Consider the following 22,840-nt stretch of genomic DNA (forward strand, 5'->3'; position numbering starts at 1 on the left):
TGATGATAATGAGCTCATGAGCTTTTAATCCTACCTTAGGTGGATGTACGTCGACCAGTCCAACGCAAGAAACGCAGTAATCTCTTGTGCCCTCACCCGTCATGCCTATGACATTATGGTTCAGCTCTCTCTCACCTCCATCCTTGTCCTCTCCTACCTCTGTCTCTTCGTTGGGGAGGTGACTTACAAGGTATGATAGTACTCATCAGGATCGGAGCTAGTGTCATTTGTGATGGCAGGCAGTGCCATGGTGGGCGACGTAGTGGCATGCACCCTGGAGTTGGCGAGTGACATCCGATATAATTTTTATTAAAACATTTTTAATTTTTTTATCTCTCCATTTCATCGTTATCATGCCTCCTAAGCACATATTTATATCATTTTACATGATTTTTTTCTCATATTAATTTCTATTGAAGTGATACGTAGTTATTCATGAATAAAATATTTCTTTTCTTATCTTTTTTGATAACTCTACATATCCATCTTAATAGTATCATCTTGATAGCATAAAAATTTTGTATATATTATTTTTTAGCTACCTAACACTTAGATTCATAAAACATTATTGGTCTCAAATCTATTTTGTAAATTTTTTTTTTAACCTCAAATGTATCTAATGATCACATAAGACTGACATTCCCCATCATTTTAACTATCTTATTTTTACTTTATGAATAATATCTTCATCAATCTCTTTATCTTATTGAATAACGGATTCAAGATACCTAAAATTTTTACTTAAAAAAACTTTTTATCCGTATATTGTTTTACCTATTTCTAAAATCACTAAGATTATATTGATTGGAGTATGAGTCGGAAAATAAATTATTTATGAGAAAAAGATATTTTTATATAAAGAAAAGTAATTGGGATCAGTTAAAGTTCCCGTGCAAATTATAAAAGACCAATTCCCTGCAACCAAAGATGTCTACAGCACGGTGAAGAACGAAGATGAAGGCATTATTTATGGTTGGGAGGTGAGGTGGGCTGAGCGTTCAATGCTAGTGAGCAGTTGTGTCGATTACAATTACATTGTACAGCAAATATTATCCAACATACATAAAATGTTATTTACTTCTAGGATATCACAAAATCTAATTATTTTATTCTAATACTCACTCATATTTTGAACTGACAAAACATAGAATTTGTGTGGTTTCGTTTGCAGCATCTTGAAGAAAATACTTTTTTTTCTTTTGCATATTCTGAAGCAATAATGAACATGGATTTCTTTTATATTTTGCGAAGAAATCATTGGCAATACATATAACTTAAACACATTTTTCACATCAACAGTGTGAACTGCAGTTACCATATACCCTTAATGTAAAGATTAAAGCAAAATGTGTTTCAAAAAATGATTTAAAATATTTGGAAAAAAAATATAGGAAAGGATATCAAATAGAAACACATTTTATCTTATCAATGGTATTCACATTTTCTATAAGAGCATGTAGCAAAATACATGAGGCCACATCATATGCATACCATACCATGTTCATGAAATAAGCTGGAAAGGACCCCCTTTTTGTTCCACAGGAATTGCGGCTGGGCTGTTATAAACAACAACTGTACTTTGCTTGCTCAAAATACAACAAATCCTCAGAAGAAACAAATCCTTACAACCAGTACTTGCTTGCTTGCAGCTTTTCTGTGACAAATTGTGCAGTCGAATCCAAATTTCTGGCACGATGACCTGTTTTCAGATGTTTAGTTCCCCAATAAGTACAACAAACACATGAAAATTAAACCACATCACGAACACACAGACCAGTCAACTAGGAATGCCAAGCAAGTACAATTCATGCAGGCTGGAAAAAGCTTGGAAGACATGACATGACATATCCTACCACCAGGTAGTCAGAGCATTCTATCCTCAGGCCATATAGCACCAAGAGGCTAAGACATGCAACATCTGCACTGAAGAGTAGATACTGTAGCAAGGGGAATCTAGGCACATCTTCAAAAGCTTCTTTTGCCTACCTTCTCTGATAAGGACATTATTTTCTCTTTATCTTGCTGCCTGGAGCCGAGGGAGGAGCCAAGGAATGGAAAAGGAGACAAAGTTTATGATTTGATGCAACATGAAAAGAGAATCCACTCATGATCACAAGTCTCATGCTACGGCAGCAGCAAAGTTTGCCGAGCAACCATCACCAAGACAAATTGGCTAATGAACAACATTTGGTGGGTCATTTCCCTATGTCTGCACCAAATTGATAAAAACAAATTTTCTAAAGTGTCCTTTCAGATGTCACAGGCTCAAAACATATACTGAAACTTCAGCTATTCCTTTTGGACTTCTGCTTGTTTGAGTGCTAATGGAATCATATCCACATTTTCATTCCCGCAAGAAAGCGAGCCAAGGCTGTTGTTCTATAAATGATCCAAGAAACACATACTGAGCTCATGGACGCTTCACAACTGGAAAAAGAGACAATCCCAGTGGCTGGATGGGACTCTGTGTAAAGTCACGAAAGCTCCTTTCCTGTCAATCTGGTAAGCAAGTGTTCCTAATCTTTCATTTACTTCAATGCAATCTTCAAGTCCAAAATCTTGAGTTTTTCTTTCCATTTTTGCAGTGTCCGAGACTCCATGAACTTCTGGCATCTCACAAAATAATAGGCAGTACTGGTCAAACCAACTGCTTTTTACCTGATAAAATAGTAGGTGTGGTCAATGGAAGTAGAATCAATTTGCAAAAGTGTTGGCAGTACTGAAGGTATTTAAATTAAAAGGTGTACCAGCAAGCATCATGTCGAAAAACATCAAGCAGAAATAGTTCATAAAAGTCCACCCAAGTCCCAAAATTGGAAGTCTTTCATTCATTGTTGTCGACAGGCAGCAGCCTAGCAAATCAATCAAGCATCAGATATGAGTTGGGCAAGAAGGGTAGCATGTGTCAGTCATTGCAGTATGAAGCAACCAAGAAGTTTCTTTTGGAAAATAAGAGCAAGGATTAGGAAAGTGATTAGTAAAAGAAGGATCAAGCTTCAATATGATCCACTTGGGTATTCCCTCAACTTTGATGATGGTTGCTCTGGAGGAAATCAAGCAAATATAGCCTATATAGGGAATCAAAATAAGGAAACCTAGTTAAACTATAACAAAGAACTGGACTTGTGCTTTATTTGGATACAGTCTTGCATTACTGGTTATTTTATGTTGCTTCAGTTCTTTCACCATCAGTTCAGAGCTCGTCAACTTAACTTTGCCTGTTAATGCAGTCTTAAGACATTAATATTCAGAGCTAATCTGGCTTCATTTTCCATATTGATAACTTGACAATGTTAAATGTCTCCAATATGATTCTTCCTCATCATCTTGTATGCACATTAAGACACTACAATCACAAACAATGTTATGTTCTTTCTCTTGCCATCCAAAAGCGACTGCTTAAATTAGTTAGTTTAGGTTTCACAGTTGAAAACATTTATTTATTCTGCAGGATTCAATCCTAATGTACAAAATAGAAATAAGGTGTTTATCCTTAATCTAATATTAAAAGATCAGGCTCTAACAAGAGAAGTCCTGTTATTAATTTATATGGTAAGGACTGTTGGGCTTATAGCTAAAATTTGTTTTGTTTTATTAGGGATATTTGTCTTCATCCTGATTGATTATTTACTAAATTCAATGATCAAATTAAATTTCAACTTCAACCAGCAACAAGAATTCTCTTGTGATGCTTTGTAGCTTAGGACTTAAAGTTTGTCAATCAATGGTGGACTGGCAATATTAAAAAAGCATTGTGCAGCAAACACTAAACAGCCATTGCTAATGATAACCTGTTGTATGCTTTCTCAATGATCGCTGATGCAGAGGCTCCTAGGATTAAGCATGATCCAATTAGATTTCAAAAAACAAAAAAGTGCCACAATAAGCAAACATTTGCAGACTGAAGAATTGGGATTCCTAGGTAGCACAAAAATTACCAGAACACAAGATAACAAGACAATGCATAATATTTATATCAGCACAATTCCCTGAATCTCATTAAACCAAAATCCATCTTTTTTACAATACAGATCCTAAAAGCATTTTATCATATAGTAATATGAAGCTATTGAGATGATCATCCAAGGTTCCACTGCTTTTTTTACAAAAACAGTATTAAGGTAGAACTCCCTATTTCAGCTGGTAGGTTCTTAAAGTGTTATGGATAAGCAGCATCCTCATAAAGCTAGTTCTATGCCACACCAACGTCATTAGAAAGTCAAGTCTTAGAGATGCTGAAATACACAAAAAATGTTAATATACATCATTCAGATTTTAAAAATGGATGAAAATAAATCCAACATATACACCTAGTCTAGAAACAAAAGATCAACAATCAAAAAGGAGTAAAACAAAAAAACAAAAAGAACTCTCCCAATAAGTATCCACAAAAGTATTCTTTAGGAATGTTAAAACTGTCCTGTATTTTAAAAAATTATTAAAAACGTCAGATACTTCGTGGAAGTATCTAACACATCCTAGTTAATGCATATAACAAATCCGATACGGATACAGCAAGATATTCCAAGGATTACACATCTTACAGAAAATGAGCATCATTTTTTTATTTCTAATGAACTTATTGAGAAAAAAACATAAATGTTTCATCTAGGTTTTGCTATTTCGGGTACCGAACCTGTCTCGAAGATTTGTCAACACGGTATGTATCGATCTGTACCAGTGTACTGACACATAGTATATCGAGGCGTGCCGATAGAGACCCGAGCAAGCCGTGTCCCCGTGATGAGTCTAACCAGTATGTACCGCCCATACCATATCGACTCGGGCTGCACAACAAACCTTGGTTTCATCCAAAAGTACAAATGAATTTACACAATATGCAAATTGCAAAGTCCAAACAACTACAAGAATGACTTGAATTTTGGAAAAAGATACAAGAATGAGCTACTTGATTGCAATAATTAGAATCTTGGAATTTATAGATGTAATCAAACAAAAGAATTTATCCTCTGTAGAAACAGATGATTACGTCTCCCTGCAAATGCTGATAATTGAGCTACAAGAGGGAGAACAGACCTTGAGATATAAATTAAATGATTACTAAACAAATAAGGGGCTGAAAGATGGCATTCCTTTTGTGACAAGAAAGTGAGAAGCATAACAATCGAGTTTACTTAGTTCAGCATTAACCAAGAACCAAAGATCTTTAATCTGTTACCATGATTTGAAGTTTTTAATACTGTTGAACAATTTCCAGTTTGCTACACATCCTTTTCATTGAATGAATCCTGTGCTAAGCTTTAGCAGTTCAACAGCCCAGATTTTGTGCAATTTTGAACTGTATAGTTTCTATATTAACAGCACGATTCCCAGAATCCAAGCAAGTATTGCTTGATGTCATACATGCTGACTAGCAAGTTTTTCACTAGAAATCCTCCTGACCATCTCATATATTCATAAGTTAGCAGGTAGTGATGGAAGAAAGTGATCATTAGATTGAACCCACCAAGAAACACATATTACCACACAGCTCAAACTAGCTAATGGCTTGCCTGTCACCATGGATGCCTGGTGTATCAGGCATAGCAGCCTGGTGTATCAGGCTCCTGGAAATGTGGGGGTCTAGGGAAGCTATATCTGCAGACCCTGCTGTTGCATGCAAAGAAATTGTTTTGTGACCTGAACCTTGATGCCCAAGTTGCTTGCACGGTTTCCAATTTTATTGAAATGCTATTATAAATCTCCCTAAATAATACAACTGATTTACAGGCTCTAAGTATGCCCATTTCCAGTTATATCATGATAAGATCTCCTTAATGCACCTATCATTCTCAAATAGAAATGAAATCTAGACGCAAGCCCATATCAGATGCTGATTTCATGTGACTTGAACATCTTACCCTCACGATATGGTTCATCCAAAAAGTCAGTCCAATTAACCCCTCTCCCCTACTTTGGGTCTTGGACAGGGTATGATTTAGCTTAACAAAAAGGATTCAAGATTTAAATCGGACTTGCAGTTTGCCACTCAAACATCCAATAACCGTGGATGACTATGAATTCAACAGAGTCTGGAACTTAACTCTCCTTTTAATGCTGCCATATCTGTCATAACCAATACCAATGTTACTGTGAACCAATTTGAAAGCCAAGTCAGCATTTCCAGCTTTTCTCAGAGCATTGATCATAATGGTTCGAACTCTTCCCGGCACCTCACGGCCTTTACCTATGATTCCATCAGCGAGTTGGCAAGCTTGCTCAAATCGCCCTGCTTTACACAACACATTGATCATATTCTCATGGGCCGTCTCAGGCACTATTCCCATAGGAGCCAGTTCATCCAGTATTTTACAAGCCCTGGTGAACTTTCCTGAAAGGCACAGGCCCTTTGAAAGGGCACGGAAAGCTGCAGGGGTGGGAGTTATCCCCTTATCGATCATCATATTCCACAGCTTCAGTGCCTCCTCATTCTTGTGTTTCTTAAACAACCCATCCATGAGTATAGTGTATGTATAAACTGTCTGATCACAGCCCTCCATCTCCATTCTCTTGAATAGTGCACAAGCTTCATTGATCCTTCCTGCTTTTCCAAATGCATCAATAAGGGCATTATAGCAGTATGAATCTGGCACAAAACCTTGTTCTATCATCTCATTGAAAAGCCCTTGTGCCTCATCAACTAACCCAGCTTTCCCATACCCATCTATAAGGCTAGAGTAGAATATTGCATTCACCAGCACACCATTCTCTTTGCAGAATTTAAACAATTCCATGGCTTTGTCCAGCTTCTCAGCCTTGCACAAGCAGTTAATTGTCACCCCATAAGTGACTTCGTCTGGCTCTAGTCCATCATTCTTCATCCTCTCAAACAACATCATAGCATGATCCTCATTCATGCTCTTTGCAAAAGAATCAATGAGAACAGTATAATTTGCCACACTAGCCTTGCAACCTCTCCTAACCATGCTTTCCAACACCGCCATTCCCTCGAATGGCTTCCCCTCCTTGCACAATCCACTGATCACCAAACTGTATGCATGAGTCGGAATCTCCAATCCCTTCTCTTCCATCTCATGGTACAGCACCAAGCATTCATGGAATTCCCCATCCGAGTAATGGCATTGCATCAGACTTAGATACGTAATCTTATCTGGCTGGATCTTCTTCTCCTGCATCTCCACAAACCTATCAACTGCTTTCTGCGTCCTTCCTACTTTCGAGTAACCTTTGATTAGCGTGTTGTAGGAAACTACATCAGGCCGAACTCTGTTCGCCTCCATCGCTTCAAAGACCTTCTCCGCTGAATCCACGAACATCGAATTCACCAGACCATCCAACAAACAGTTGTAACACATGAGCGACGGCTCGACCCCACTCTCCTTCATCCATCGCCAGACCCACAGCAACTCCTCCACCATGCCGGTGGACCCCAGGCTCCGTATGAGAGAAGTGGCTGCAGATGGTGCCGCCGGGAGGAGATTCCCGCGGGCTCTGATCTCGGCTATGAGTTCCTTGATCCGACTGGTTTCTTTATTGTCGGAGGAGGAGAGGATGTCGATCAGGGCGACGTAGGAGTCGAGGTTGTGGCCGGGGTACTTTTTCTGGGTGGCGGCCCAGCGAAAGAACGCGAGGGCTAGATCGGGGCGGTGGCGGAGGTCGGAGGAGCGGAGGGAGTGGGAGACGAAGGCGGGGGAGAGGCGGATGAGGAACCTGCGGCAGAAGGAGGCGAGGTCGGAGGGGAGGGAGCCGGGGGCGGAAGCGAGGACGAGCGAAACGACGCGGGGGAACCACGGGGAGGGGTTTCGGGGGTCACCGCGGTGGCGGGTGAGGTCGGAGACGTCGAGGAAGGGCTCGATCCACTCCGGCGGAGGGAGCGGCGAAGGGGCGGAGGCGAGGGGGCGGCGGGCGACGCCATGGGAGGAGGAGAAGAGGACTCGAGGGGAAGAGGTTGATCGCAGTGAGCTCGGTCGGAGCATTGAGGCGTTTCTTCGAATGGTATCAGCTCAATTGGCCAAACACAAAGACGTAAAGAGTAGGAGATTTTTGCGAGAAGTCCATGTTTGGAGGGGTATTAATGCAAATATACATCTCAAGGGAGCCGTCCGTAAATTTTACTGTGATAGGAGCATATATGTAAAGTTTGTGAAAGAGATTAATCACCTCAATTACCAATCTTTCCCTTTTGTTTTTCATAATCATTTAATGCCACTAATCACTCCCTCACCACTTGTCGTTCGATGCCTTCTAATACCGCTCGATATCCCCTCGACATCGCTCAATGCTCAACGTCGCTTATAATTAGGAGAAGAAAAGAAAAAAAAAGAAAGATGACGATCAGAGTATTCATATTTGTTCGATACCACTCGTTGCTTACATGTACTCATGATTAAGAGAAGAAAAAGAAAAAAATGATGAGAATATTTATATCCATTTTGGAGGAATATTCTAAAAATATTAAAAATTCTTAAAAGAAGTTTAATACTGATGATTGTTTGTCAATATCATTCATTACCAAAGTTGTTCGACCTCACTCGTCGTCCTCTTGACACATATGTGTTTATATCTATTTGTAAATGAGTAGTTTCAAAATATTAAAATAAATTAAAATAAATTAAAATAAATTATAAAATAATAAACAAGGATTATAAATAGTAATATCTTAAAAATATAATTATAAATAGAAGATCATTTGTCTCAACACATATGTGTTTTCCGAACAATTTCCCTGGTCGATGAAAAAATAAACTATAACTCTCGTGCATAATCTCTGTCATTATGTTGTTAAGTTCAAGTAAATTCTTTTCTTTTCATGTTCTTAATGGTAATGTTTACTCACTCGATACAAAAGATCTATCGTTATAGTATCATTATATTTACTCATTGAATCAATATATCTTATTGTCGTTATGTTACCCACCGAAATGAAACTCCCATTAACTCTCGATCATATATTTGTATGATCAAGTCTTTAAAGAGATTTTTTTCCATATGTGTCGTATTACCTTAAAACTATTTTATCATGATCCGTAATAACTTTTCTTGCTATTTATAATCTCATTTTTAAAACTTTTAATATTCCTAACATACTATCTATAAATGGAAGTAAACATTTTTAATTTATCACTTAATTTTAAGAATTTTTTAAATAATAAAAAAAGATAGATAATCAAATAAAATAATTTAAAAATCAAAAGGATGAGTTGAAAATTTATTTTTTATATTTATTGTGCCGATTTAATATTTTATAAAATTTTAACATTGGATTATAGATAAAAAGATGATATTTTGAGTGTATCTAACGATCCGATGGACGTATATTTGTCCTCATCAACCATGAAGATGTTATATTTCGAGCTTATAATATGGTAATTAATGAGTTATGTGAAATAAAAATACGATTAATAATTAAAATATTTATATTTAATAAAATTATATTTTTATTATTTTTTAGGTAGTTGTATAATAAGGGGTTACCCAAAGCAAAAGACAAGAGGTTGTTCCAAATACCAATTTCCTTTATAAAGATTTGTCCACCCACAGTTGGCTCAGTTGTATATCAGATTAAGATTTCCTGTAAATACCAAACTGGGTTTACAACGAAAGCGCCACTACCATCTTTTGTTTTTTGTGGGACCCATTTTATAAAATTGCAGGAAAAGACTGTATGCTGTTCGGGCTTAACAGGTGCGTCGATAGGGCCCGCTTCTGCCCTCTCCTATATACTCCTCACCCGCTCGAGCATCCCACTTACATCGAGAGAGAGAGAGAGAGAGAGAGAGATGAGCGGGGTTGTTGATCGCGGGAGTCTACGTTTCGTCTTCCTCCTTGTTGCGGCCATCGCGGCCGACGCGTCCGCGCACTGCTCCGGCAGCGGTTAGCCAATTACTGCTTTTTGTACAGCTTATCCAGTCTCGTTTCCCTTCAATCTTATTGGATTGGGTTCTGCTGTGGGAATACTGAATTCCATCTCCATCACCTACGAGGCGGTTGTGAAGTTGGGTTCATTCTAGGATTGTAGATTGAGAAATCTTTGCTAATTGTGGGAAGTCAAAAGTTGTAATTTGTACTCTGAATTCTACTTATAGGACCGTTATCCATCATATCTAATTTGTACTAGCCTATAATTCTAAGAACCTTAGTTAGTTTACTTGTTTTTAAAGACCGAGGAAATGAAATAAAGTGAGAAAGTTGGGCTTATGTCAATTGAAAGGAAAATTTAATCGGTATTCATAATTGAATTTGTTAGGACATAGGTTAGCTATTTTGTTGGACTAGTTTGTCATTTTATCTCGTTAATTATAGAAGGAAATAGGGAAAAAAAGAATTTAGGGCATGATTTTGTGACAGATCACACTCATAATTTCCCTTTGTTGGATTTTCATTTGATATTACTGCTTGGCGTTATCAGCAAACAAAGGGAGCGTACATTTTGTTTGTGTAATATCAGTAGATGATTGCTTGTCCCGTGATACTTTAGTGGAAGAAAGAATCAATTTTAAATAGTCAATTATGGCGTCAAGGTTTCAGGGCAGAACTTTTTAAATTACTCGAAGGGAGTGAAAAATTATAGAGTTCTCTTTCTGCATATAAAACTCAAAAAGAAATCCCTGATTGTAGGAAAGGCTGTCCATATCTACCAACGATATGATAACCTTGCCTGATCTGGAAAAAATAGTTTCATGTTCCTGCTATTTGGAGTAAATGACTTCACCTTTTGACGTTCAAATTTATGCAAAGAGGTCTTACTCTGTACTCCCTCTATGGTCACAGCCTTAATATCCTATAATGTGGTTTCTTGATCTCAACCTGGATTCTTATCCTCTAATCCCTATATCTCTTTGTTCCGAGTGCTGTATTAATGAATATTCTTTAATTTTTTGAATGATCAATCAAGGCCATCTTTCAAAAAAAAAAAGGCTACTCCTCCAAGGTCTGAAAATGGCCCTTAAATCTATTATTTATCTTGCACAAACTTCTGTTTATATTTTGTAGTCCCACAATGTTTATTTGTATGATTTTAGTGTTCTTTAGCGAACACTCTTTAGTTTACTGATGTTCTTAGTTTATAGTTCAAAAAAATTTGGATCTTTAAGGAGTTTTATAAATCTAAATCCTTCTTTGAGTGAATTGAAACGGGGGAAAACTCCACATAAATTTAGCTTAAGAGAATAACCTAGTAATTATCTGAATGCTCCTTGTAGCTCATTGTTTTTCTTGTGTTATTTGAGAGTGTAGAACACAGAATAGCTACATACTCATATTTTCTAAGCTGATTAGTGCATTTTTTCTTTTATCCAGGTTCTCCATTGGTAAGAAATATAAGCAATATACCTCAAAGTGACTTTGGAAGAGGAGGCTTGGCTCATGCCACTATTGCAGGTGCAGTTTCACATGGAATGAAAGAGGTAAGCAACCAAGGCTGTAACATTTATCATTAAAAAATATTTTAGTTAGAATTCTTAAAATCTGTATTTATAATTCTCAAAATCATTAAACATTATGAGGTGAATTTATTTGACAATAAGTTTCTTTCTATTTAAATTTAAACAACCTGGTGTATAGTAAGAGTGCTTTTCAGTATTTATCCTAAACAAACCTTCTAGATCTAGTTGCATTTTGAAGAAATTGATTGTGCATCAAATAGATATAGAGAAAAGGTTGTCATGATATTGAACATAACCTCTGATGCTTTACTATATGGATATATAACAGTGTCAAAGAGTATCTAATCAGCAAGTATTGATGAATCTCAGGTGACCTACTTAAAAAATAACAAAATCTCATGCTGCTTGTGAAAAAGAGAGTATGGCTTGATAAATTAAATCCTCATTTGAGTTGTCACTTGAAATTGGAATTTTAAGTTTTAGGGAGATGCTTAACTCACCCTTTATATGCCTGTTTATCCATCTAAGTTTTGGCTTGTTAACATCAATGTGTCTTTGGTATTTTGTGGTTAATTTCATTTGTCACACTTAAATGGATGGTTTATGCATATTTTGCATGTTGTAATATCTCAATTTTACTAGTAAAAGAAATCAGTCCAAGAAGGTTAAATCACCTTGAAAATTTTAAGAGTTATCTTGCATCTCACAAACGTCATAGGACCCATATGTATGAGGCACATATATTAAGGCTCATGTGAGATGACATTATGTGGAAGTTTTCAAGAGTAATTAGTGGAATTGATGCATTTTTTCATACAACAACAACAACACCGCGAGAAGATATTTCCATCCAACTTTTTTTTTAATTTACTTATATGCATTTTTTCACAGAAGTAGATAATTCCATCCAACTTTTTTTTTTTCCAGGTTGAGGTATGGCTTCAGACATTTTCACCAGGCACACATACACCAATTCACCGGCACTCTTGTGAAGAGGTATTTGTGGTTTTAAAAGGGAAGGGTACACTTTTACTTGGGTCAAGTTCATTTAAGTACCCTGGGACACCTCAGGAATTCCATATTTATGCAAATAGCACTTTTGCTGTCCCCGTGAATGATCCTCATCAGGTACTTCTGTTTGTCTGTTTTACCAAAATCTAATTTCGTGTGATATATTCGGAACCTGTGGTTATTCTTAATATCTCTTACAAAGAACAGGATTGCATATTTTGGTGCTTTGATTTAAATTTTCTGGCGGAGTTACTAGATTGGACTTGATACTGAACAAACCTGAAAACTTCATTCTTAAATTGTTAATTGTGCTGCCTCCATTACATTTTTTATGCAACTTATATCAAGTCCGATACAACACACATCCATAATCAGAAGTCTTTATGAAAGACTTGGGCTCACCGTTATTTTTGGATGCCTAATATTGTTTCTCACTGGAGTTAATCTTGTGATGCTTCATTGTAGTGAGAACTTACTTTATACATGAAAAATTCATTGGTCATTTGATGTTTACTCCATGAGAAGTGAAATTTATATCTTGTTCCAATGTTGATTTTGCTACTTTACCAAACTAGTACAGTACTGGTACATTGGATGATATACCAACCTGAACTATCTGATATCATCTGAATCAATCATAAAAACTAATACCAATCAGTATTGGACCATATCATCTGGTATTGGTCCATCATGGGACCAGTATTTAAAACCATGGGGACTAGATCTGGAAAGCCATACCCTTGTTTTTCCTTAATTTTTTTTTTTAATGTACCTCCTTTCTTCCTTTGAATAATTTATGAAGTCTAATATTGATCTTTTCTTTGGCTTCCTTTTTTCTTATTTTTGATGATCTTGATAATAAATATATGATTATCGAAGATATCGCCATTTGGTAACTTATGAAACTTGCAAAATACCTTAAATTAATAAAAATATATTTTAATGAGAAATAAGTAAAATTTCCCAGCATAACAATGCTATGTCTTAACATAATTTCTCTGACGAAAGAAAGGCCAGGTCCCATTGAATCTATGTATGATTAAGTTAAACCAGTGTGAAAGAATTCCCTGTGTAGGGGTTCCACTAAAACTAGTTGCTGGCATAAAATGGGATCACTACATACTGTATGTGGGTGAATAGGTGGCACCATGTGCAATATAGTTTTTTAGTGCTCATCATGATAAAAGAGAAAAATCTTTAAAGGACAAATACAGATATCAGGTTGGATAAGCTATCACATTGGACAATGATGATGAATCAAGCACATTAGTCGAGAAAAATTAACGATCTGCAGTCAGGACTTTGAAACAAGTCATTTAGAGGTACTGGGAAATGGAGACTTGATCTTTTTGTAGAAGCACATGAAAGCGGTGGATACTTTCAGACGAATTTATAATAATTATATAATATTTTACTACTATTTATTTGCAACATGATACTTATGGTTGGCTAAATGTGGTATGAATTTGTTTAAAGATATGTGATTCAATTGATTATATTTCAGTTGTATTTGTTAAGGAACATATCACAGTTTATTATTATAGCTTGACAATAGTCAAGTAGCAAATATATGTTGCAACTATATGCTTCTAGAGAATATTTAGTTTTCGTTATCTTTTCACTAGTTGAGCTCATCTACATGTGTTCTGCAGGTATTGAATACAGATGAGACCGAGGACTTGCAGTTGCTAGTTGTTATATCTCGTCCACCAGTCAAAGTGTTAGATCTGAATTCTCAGCCTTATACTTTAACATTCTATCGAGTGGTTCTTATAGCTTGCAAATCATATTATGGCTTTCTGTGTTATATGTGAGATATACATGAATATCTGTTGAGGATTGCTAGTGTTCTGTACATATAATGGTCAAAATTAAGTATTTGGAATGGTAAATGTCAGGCCATGATAACAAATCAACTATGCTGGTTATGTAGAAATTGAACAATATCATACCTAATCATGGTGCATGTAAGACTTGAAAGTTCACTTTTTCTACCCTTTTCTCATTCAAGATGCATTTGTAATACATCAATCTATGGCTGGTTTTGTTATTGTTAGGTTTACCTTTTGACTACTGTTCAACAGTCTATCGTCAGAAACCCATGTGCCTGATTGTCTAACATACCAATGTGATTTCCTACTGAAGTTTTGCATCTCCATGGGAAGTAATACTGATTGTCCAACATACCTATGTGGTTTCAGAACTTCTAAAAACAACATTTATGGTGCTAACTTCCACATCTTATGCTTGACTGTTAACCTGAATATTATGGTTATTAGTGGAGACAGGAAAGAAAGACACAAGTCAGTATACAACCAATGTGTATAAACACAACAGATAACCCAAAGCACCATTTCATGCATAATGTTAGGCAATACAGAAACATCCAACTTTATGTATATAAACACTACAATTAACTGAAAGAACAATGTGAGTATAAATTACACGTCATGCAAAATGTTCGGGTTATCCCATATAACAATCAAGTGTACTGATGTGCCTACTCTACGCAGGTTTATATATGAGGACTGGAATATGCCCCACACTGCAGCCAAGTTGAAGTTCCCTTATTATTGGGATGAAGAGTGTTTTCATGTCAAAGATGAGTTGTGATAGCTTTTCTTGCAATTATGTATGAGATGAGGAGTGTTTCCATGTCAAAGATGAATTGTGATATCCTTTCTGCATTTACATTTGAGCAAGTAACATGTCAAGCATAATGAACAAACTTTTTTGTCTAATGGTGCCCATTTGAAAGATGACTACTACCTTTTACATGCCTTTTTATTGATTTTTTGTGAAGCAAACGAAGGGGGGTTTTTCCCTGTGGTTGTATTGTGCTCTTATGTTGTGGTATGTCCATTGGCCATCTGCACCTGATTGACGGAGTCTCGTACTTGATGCGAGCATGTAACATGCATGATGTAGTCCCATATTGGAAGTAGATAAATATTAAGATTAGCTTAGAAGGTTAGTTATAAGTTAATGCTAATTTGGATTTAAGCATTGATTAAGTGGTTTAGGTTTAATGAATTTAGTAGGTCTGAATTCATTGAATTGAGTTCGATAAATTAAGATCAACTGGTTAACTGCATCTTCGATTTAGTTTTTGAAGGGCAAAAAGTATTATTATTATTAACTTAAAGCATTTTGACAATGTCATATCGGATCATGAAACATGATAAAAAAATTTTAGTGGATAATTATGTCACATTAAATATTGATATTGGAGATGATCTCAGATTTAGTTTTAGATGAGGAAAATATATTATTATTAACTCAAGCAACAAAGTATCAGTCGGATAATCATAGGCATAATGGAAAGTGTGTCTAATGTTAGAACATCGATCCATACCTTCCAGCAGTATCACTGGAAATAACATTTTTATGTATATTCTGACATGTCACCATTCCATATGGACATAATAATAATAATAATAATAATAATAATAATAATAATAATAATAATAATAATAATAATAATAATAATAATAATAATAATAATAATAATAATAATAATAATAATAATAATAATAATAATAATAATAATAATAATAATAATAATAATAATAATAATAATAATAATAATAATAATAATAATAATAATAATAATAATAATAATAATAAATCGTTGTTCTTATGATCGGTAGCATGAATTCATCACCCCTTGCGATCGCAGGGGACCATTTTGCGTCTACCCCCATTTCCCATGCTATTAATTCGGCACTCCGCGTTGTAGAAAGGGAGCGACGAAAGGAGGGTTGCGAAGACATGGCGGACCAGACGGCGAAGGGCGACGAGTTGGAGCAGAAGGCGGAGAAGACGCTCGGCGGCTGGGGAATCTTCGGCAACAAGTACGATGACGCGGCCGAGTTGTTCGACAAGGCCGCCAATTGCTTCAAGTTAGCCAAGAACTGTATTCTGCTTTCTCTTTCTCTTTCTTCCCTTTCCTTTTCGGCGGCAATTGCTCTTCGTAATTGTTCACCCGTCTCTTTTCGATCCGATGCCAATTAGCCTTGCGAGAATCTAAACATTCTTCGGGGGAGTTGTATTACGACTTCCAATCCAAGAATCTTTTCCATCTTTGACGAAAAAGATTCCGATTCAGTATCAATCATGAGACCTATTTAGATTCTGGCAACAGACTAAAAGCTCGTAAGGCCGTCTTTAGATGTTGGCTATCGGTACTAGTATCTGGTTGGGGTATTAGTGTGCATGCAAGAGCCTTTTAGGATGAATTATCAATTATGAATATCTCATTATCTCTGTTTGGTTAGCATCATCCTCCAATAACATTGTGGTGATTTGTGTGTTTGCACTCTTGTCGGTTAATAGTTAGAAACATCAATTTGTAAGATTCCATTTCATTCTCCTGCATAACCATGATTTGTAGGAATGCCTGTTCCTGTTGTAATGCACGATGGGGCTCATAGCTGGGGAATTTACTCCTGCAGAGGAACATTCTGATTTTGTAGTTGCTGTTTTTGATCCTTGTAAGTTTAGAAGGTTGATTATGTAGTTGGAAAGGAACCGTTGGTTCTGATATCTGGTTGGGTCATGGTGGTGAATGCAAGACTTCTTAGGATGAATTATTAGCATGTCGTTATCTTTTTTTAATGGGCACCATCTTCAATTACGTTATGGTGATTTATATATTTCAACTTTCATTGATTAATAGTTACAAACATCAATTCAACAGATGCCATTGTGCTATCCTGCATAACCATGATTTTAGGAATGGCTGATCCCTCTCGTAATTCCTCCTCAAACCATCAACTCCAAAACCTGCAGTTACACAATGTTTATTAGAACTGGGCCAACTGGCCAAGATAGTCCTTTTTTGCTTTGGACTTCGTGAAAGAAAAAGAAAAAGAAAATACTATCACATCTAACCATGTCAAGCAACCAACTAACCTTTCACTAAAATAGAGTTTTAGATAAAGGCTGAAATTAAATACGCCCTGTACATTTATTTATATTTTCTGGAATGAGAAATAAAGACTAAATTAGTGAAATCACATCCAGATAGATGTGCCATACGTACTACTGTGTCATCTTGTCTAGCGGTCATTTTCGTCAGTAGACCCCTGGTCAGATACAGTGGATTTCTAGTTGGATCATTGATCTAGCGATCATTGTCTAGTGGGCCATTCTGGATCATTGATCTGTTGAACTTTCCTAATTATCATGATTTTTAACATTTTTGAAAAATCATTTCTTTATCTTTACTAGTCAACTGATTGGATATATTTGAACTTGACATGAATTTCCATCACAGATCCTGAAACAAATCCTAAATTTGATCTTGGTCCTGGGAACACATCAATCACTCTTTCAGTTATTTTGAAGTTAATTTTCAAGCATAACCATAATGCTAATTGATGTGGTTTCAAGTCAACAACTTTGAAAGTGTAACGCTTTCGAACTGACATTACTTGATACCGGTATTGCAGGGGAGAGAGCTGGATCAGTGTATTTCAAACTTGCTGATTGTCATTTGAAGGTTAGCTTATCATGTTGGTTTTAAGTCATTTGACATGTTTTCACTTAATATGTTATTATGTTCATACTGATTCCATGATGCAGTTAGATAGCAAGCACGAAGCTGCCTCAGCTTATGTAGATGCAGCAAACTGCTACAAGAAAATCTCAATCCAAGGTATATTTTTATCCAAGGAAAGCTTACTCTAAGGTATTTATAACTCGGTTTCCTTGAGGAAGAACAAGAGAGGGAGGGGGAAAACTTGGCTATCATCATCATTTGGATGGTCTCTGGATGCAAATTCACGCCGTATTATTGTGACAATCTTTAGATGCCACCCCGCCCCCCTCCCCAATATATGTCTCAAAAGATAGTGCAAAATAGAATCATAATTCATATCACATACATAAATTTGAAGTCCACCTTTTCATTTCTTCAGTAATAGAGTGATATGGGAAAAGAAACATACAGAATAAGGTGCATTTCTAAATGATAATGGTCCTAGACATGGTGGTCGTCATTTTGCTTTGTTGACTATCATCAAGTTACCTACACAAATCAAATCATGAACTTAGGTTCGCTATGAGGTCAAACTGTCTATGGACCTAGCTTAATATTGTTTAGTTATGTGTTGGTGTTAAATGATTTTGATCCTATTCCCAAATTCATGATTCCTCTCTTTGATGGAATCAAAACCATAGACTTGCTCTCATCACATCTTGATGCCCCACCACTAACTCTAATCATGGCCCAACTCTGCTCTAGTTGATGACCACCATAGCTGATAGTAGCAGAGTATAGCCTGCCATTTCTATCTGGATGTTGGCAATCAACCTTAACTCTGACCAGCTTGGCTGCAGTCGGTGGCCAGTTCTGACCAGCTTGCAGGTTGCAGCTCTCATCTACTGTTCTCAGCTTGTAGATGGACAGCCAAACTGAAAGTGTTAGCCTTCCATAGTCTACTCTCTCAAATTCCCTTATGCAAATTTACTGATTTAAGAAATCTGGAAATTGTGGCTTTTGTCTAAGATGACCCTTTTCTTGGTACGTACATTGCCAACCTTGGTTCTCTCCCACATTATTGTGTTCAGCAGCTAGCGGAAGAAAAGCAAGGATCACTGGCTGCTGGACAATAGAATATTATAGGGTGCTTCCTTGTGCTTAAGAGTGGATCCACCTGTTCCTGTCTGGTTCATGACTAATATGTGATTACTTAAGAGTAGGAAAAGGCTTCAGACACCTTTGTGGATTTGGTTATGCTCTGTTGCTTGTTATGTGTGTTAGAACTAAGAGTCCGAGCAACAGACATGCAAGGTTGCTTATTGGTCATTCTATTTGGACTGTTAGTGAATATCTTTTTCCTACTGTAAAATATCAAATACTAGGTAGGCATTTTTACACAATTAATTTGTTTTGTAGATCTGTGAAACAAGTTTTGTTTTCTGCAGATGCTACACAATCGTTAAACCGGGCGGTGAAACTTTTTCTGGAGATTGGTAGATTAAACATGGCCGCAAGATACTACAAGGTGATGAACTTTCCTAGATGAATTTCTGCCCTATTTTTTGCTTAAATTTTGACGGTTAGATTGTAAATGTTTCGTTTTCAGATGATGAAATATGCATATATTAGTAGATATAGTAATCAAGGTTTTAAATTTTGTAACTTCTGTTTGCTGCTTATGTGCCTGCATGACATGCCAACTACCATGGACTCTGTACCAAGTCAACACGGTGTTGCCCTTGGTACAGCATGAAACTCATTCCAATTATGTTTCTGGGATGGGATAACATTTAGGGTTTATAATGGTAGCATGCATGTATTAAAAGTTATGTTGATTTTCCTTTTCAGATGTTTAAATATCTTTTGCTGAGGATCCCACATCTTTATCTTACAGGAACTTGGTGAATTAAATGAGCAAGTACAGAATTTAGAGAATGCGATGGATTACTTTGAGCGGGCTGCTGATCTTTTTCAAAGTGAGGAAGTAACAACTTCTGCAAACCAGTGCAAGCAAAAAGTTGCACAGTTTGCTGCTCAGATGGAACAGTAAGCTTATCATGTTGTTATTATAACTTTTTGTATATCTCTATACTATTCTTGCATTCTTTGAATTTTTTTTTTGTTTATTCATTCAGATTTGATAATGAATATCCAGCTGGAATATTGGTTGCCTTTTTGTATCTACTAACCTGCAAATAAAATTTATAAAGTAAGCCTTTCTGTTGATAATGCATTTTCTTGTAAGACTGATTCACTAAACTCATTCTTTATTATCCAGTGCCAATTTGTATGGATTTCTTTGTCACTTCTTCCTAGTGTGACAACAACCTCATATCTGATGATTGTCTGTATATTTTCAGTTTCTAGGTCCCTTTGTATGTACAACATGAAAGTTGATCTCAGTGAACAGTTTCACCTGTTTTGGATTTTGATAATCTCTAGTAAAAAACAAACTTCATTTCACATCATCTGCTTATATTTTTTATTGTGGGTCTTTAGACATTTTGAAAGTTGCTAAATATTGCAGATTTACATTGATCATTGGAGGACATTTTGCAGTTCTTACCAACTATAATCATTGTAGATTCTCTTAGATATGCATACAGTAATCAACTTCAAATAATTTTAGAGTTCTAATATAAGGATTCAACCATGTCAATATTTGGATTCTTTGAATTCTATTGCAGTTGTGCGTTGAAATTTTTTGACACTGTAATTTTTCCAGATACCCAAAGGCAATTGAAATATATGAAGCACTTGCTCGACACTCGGTCAATAATAGTCTTCTTAGGTATGGTGTTAAGGGGATTCTTCTTAATGCTGGTATCTGTCACTTGTGTAAGGGTGATGTGGTTGCAATTACAAATGCATTAGAGCGATATCAGGTTTGTATACGTCTTGGTTTGGTAGTTGAAATCATTTTTTTCTGAGACATACAAACATCATTAACTGGATTATATTTGTTATAGGAAATTGATCCTACCTTTTCGGGCACACGTGAATACAAGCTTTTAGCTGTAAGATTTGAACTTTACTTTGTTTACTGTGTGGTCGATATGCATGATTTTTAATTTACTGATTACCTTCTTATGCTGAGAATACCAAGTTCCTGTTAACCTTGTTTGCAAGAAAACTTCACATACTCTATATTAGCTTTGGATTTTCTCGAGTCTTATTTGAACTCGTCTCAAGCACCAAAATTTTGATATTTCAAATTTGTGTGAAGAAAATGGAAGATATGTAAAATATAGGAAGGTTAAATAAATCTGTTTAGAATGTCTTGCCATTTATACTGAAAGCTAAATCTATATATAAAAAAGACAATAATTACAACATTTGATAGTTTATTCGTAGTTTTCTCACACGAAAGCTTTCCAGTCAATCTACCAATTATCTGTTAACTTTTTGATCATTTTGGTCTCAATTTTATGGACTTGACATATTCGATTGCTAGTAAAATATGCTATCAAGTTTAAGCAGATAAAATTCGGTCTTCAAAGTTGAAATCAAGAGTTAGTTTGTCGATAGATTTCAATGTAGTAGTTTTTGAGAAATCAGCTCAGATTTTGTTAATTATTTAGCTTCCTCCTCTTTCTCTTTCTCTAAGCTACATGTCTATCATGAGTCATCTGTATATATTATTCCTATGTGTTTTTTTTTAGTATGTGGAAAAGTTGCCTCAAAGCTGTCTATTGGCTGGACTATATGAACTATATATAGGAACATATCTTAGAAAGTAATCACTTTCATTTCAGGATTTGGCAGATTCGATGGACGAGGGAGATGTTGCAAAGTTTACTGATGCTGCCCAAGAATATGACAGCATGACTCGACTGGTATGCCTTTTATTTTAATAAACAATTGTATGAAATACACTTAAGCATGCATGCATGCATGCATGAAATTTAAGCCAAAAATTGCTGGTTAATCTAGGTAAATACTGGGGTAACAAGAACTTGTGTAGGGCAATTTGATATATTTTAATTCACTGCAAAAATCGATGAGATGTAATAAAGATTTTAGTATCATATATTTGTATTAATGTCCTCTCAATTACATGCCTGAACAAGATTTTCAATTTTACATTGTCTTTTATTAGTATCTTATCGGAAGCCCTTATATTACACCAAAATTCCTTCCCACCACCTATCCTGCTTTCAATGTCGGTTTTTCAAAATATAGCTTAAAAGTCGGTGCTGATTTTAAACTTACTTCTTCCTCCATGTAATCTACTTGGTACTCTGATATTTCAAAATTTGCTGTTTGGTAAGTTGATTTTGCTGATTAAACCTGTGCTAAACTTTGGATTTTGAGAAGCATTAGTTTTCTCTCTGAATATAGTTGTTTCAATGTGTATAATTTTCAAACCTAACACTAGTTTTGCATTACCATTCAAAAGGGAAAATTCTGTATAATTTTGCCACAGCCATATGAACACTCGTTATTAAGGCAGTAGTATCGATGCACATAGTTGTCGTACATGGGGCTTATTCATTTCAGGACTTGCATCCACTGCCTCTGTATTTGGTGCTTTTGGTGTACTGTTAAATCGATTAAACTTGACTACAGGATCCTTGGAAAACCACACTTCTGCTGAGAGTGAAGAATGCAATCAAAGCAAAGGAGGAAGAGGAAGATGATCTCACCTAAAGCCTCATGTCACCCTTCATCTTTCACCTCAGCTTACTAATTTTATGGTGGAGATGGGATGCAAGGATGAGGACTGTAATGCTTTTTTATACTAGAGAATATATTATGGATTTCCCCATCATAATTCCTGGAGATTGTTATTTTTCACAAGAAGAGGGGGTATTTTTTATGGTTTCTATTTGGATAGTTTTCATGAATGTGCCACGAGCTGCGGATGATTCTGAATGCATATGTAGTTAAGTGTAGCATCATTTAGCTTCGATTGTGTGCCAAAACATTTTTTGTTCTAAAAGCTGAAATATAAATAAGAGAAGACGATGCCTGTTTTTAAGTCTTGCCATCGCTGACA

General features: G+C 36.0%; 3 protein-coding genes across 7 annotated transcripts; 2 read left to right on the forward strand and 1 right to left on the reverse strand.

The window, feature by feature from the left end:
- Window positions 1–1,657: 1,657 nt before the first annotated feature.
- Window positions 1,658–7,968, reverse strand: LOC103983669 (pentatricopeptide repeat-containing protein At1g03560, mitochondrial). Of its 4 annotated transcripts, none has more exons than XM_065107634.1 (4): window positions 5,862–7,968; window positions 4,637–4,787; window positions 2,748–2,852; window positions 1,658–2,658 (listed from the first exon to the last, which is right to left on the reverse strand). In XM_065107634.1, the coding sequence occupies exon 1, from the start codon at window positions 7,935–7,937 to the stop codon at window positions 6,015–6,017; it is 1,923 nt and encodes a 640-aa protein (XP_064963706.1). In that variant the 5' UTR covers window positions 7,938–7,968; the 3' UTR covers window positions 1,658–2,658; window positions 2,748–2,852; window positions 4,637–4,787; window positions 5,862–6,014. The 4 variants fall into 4 exon arrangements, with proteins under 4 accessions (XP_064963706.1, XP_064963705.1, XP_064963703.1 ...); XM_065107633.1 differs by having other exon boundaries at window positions 5,180–7,968; XM_065107631.1 differs by having other exon boundaries at window positions 4,637–7,968.
- Window positions 7,969–9,702: 1,734 nt separating this feature from the next.
- On the forward strand, window positions 9,703–15,131 carry LOC103983670 (auxin-binding protein T92). Its single transcript, XM_009400926.3, has 5 exons — window positions 9,703–9,834; window positions 11,260–11,366; window positions 12,273–12,473; window positions 14,009–14,076; window positions 14,870–15,131. Exons 1-5 carry the CDS (start codon window positions 9,741–9,743, stop codon window positions 14,967–14,969), a joined length of 570 nt encoding a protein of 189 aa, XP_009399201.2. The 5' UTR covers window positions 9,703–9,740; the 3' UTR covers window positions 14,970–15,131.
- A 916-nt stretch (window positions 15,132–16,047) lies between these two features.
- On the forward strand, window positions 16,048–22,822 carry LOC103983671 (alpha-soluble NSF attachment protein). Of its 2 annotated transcripts, none has more exons than XM_009400927.3 (9): window positions 16,048–16,272; window positions 17,810–17,859; window positions 17,943–18,015; window positions 19,287–19,366; window positions 19,736–19,887; window positions 20,567–20,726; window positions 20,811–20,858; window positions 21,597–21,677; window positions 22,411–22,822. In XM_009400927.3, exons 1-9 carry the CDS (start codon window positions 16,128–16,130, stop codon window positions 22,489–22,491), a joined length of 870 nt encoding a protein of 289 aa, XP_009399202.2. In that variant the 5' UTR covers window positions 16,048–16,127; the 3' UTR covers window positions 22,492–22,822. The 2 variants fall into 2 exon arrangements, with proteins under 2 accessions (XP_009399202.2, XP_018681282.2); XM_018825737.2 differs by having other exon boundaries at window positions 16,092–16,258.
- The last annotated feature ends 18 nt before the right edge of the window (window positions 22,823–22,840 follow it).

This window comes from Musa acuminata, chromosome BXJ2-5, assembly GCF_036884655.1.
Source record: "Musa acuminata AAA Group cultivar baxijiao chromosome BXJ2-5, Cavendish_Baxijiao_AAA, whole genome shotgun sequence".
Classification (NCBI taxonomy): Eukaryota; Viridiplantae; Streptophyta; class Magnoliopsida; order Zingiberales; family Musaceae; genus Musa; species Musa acuminata.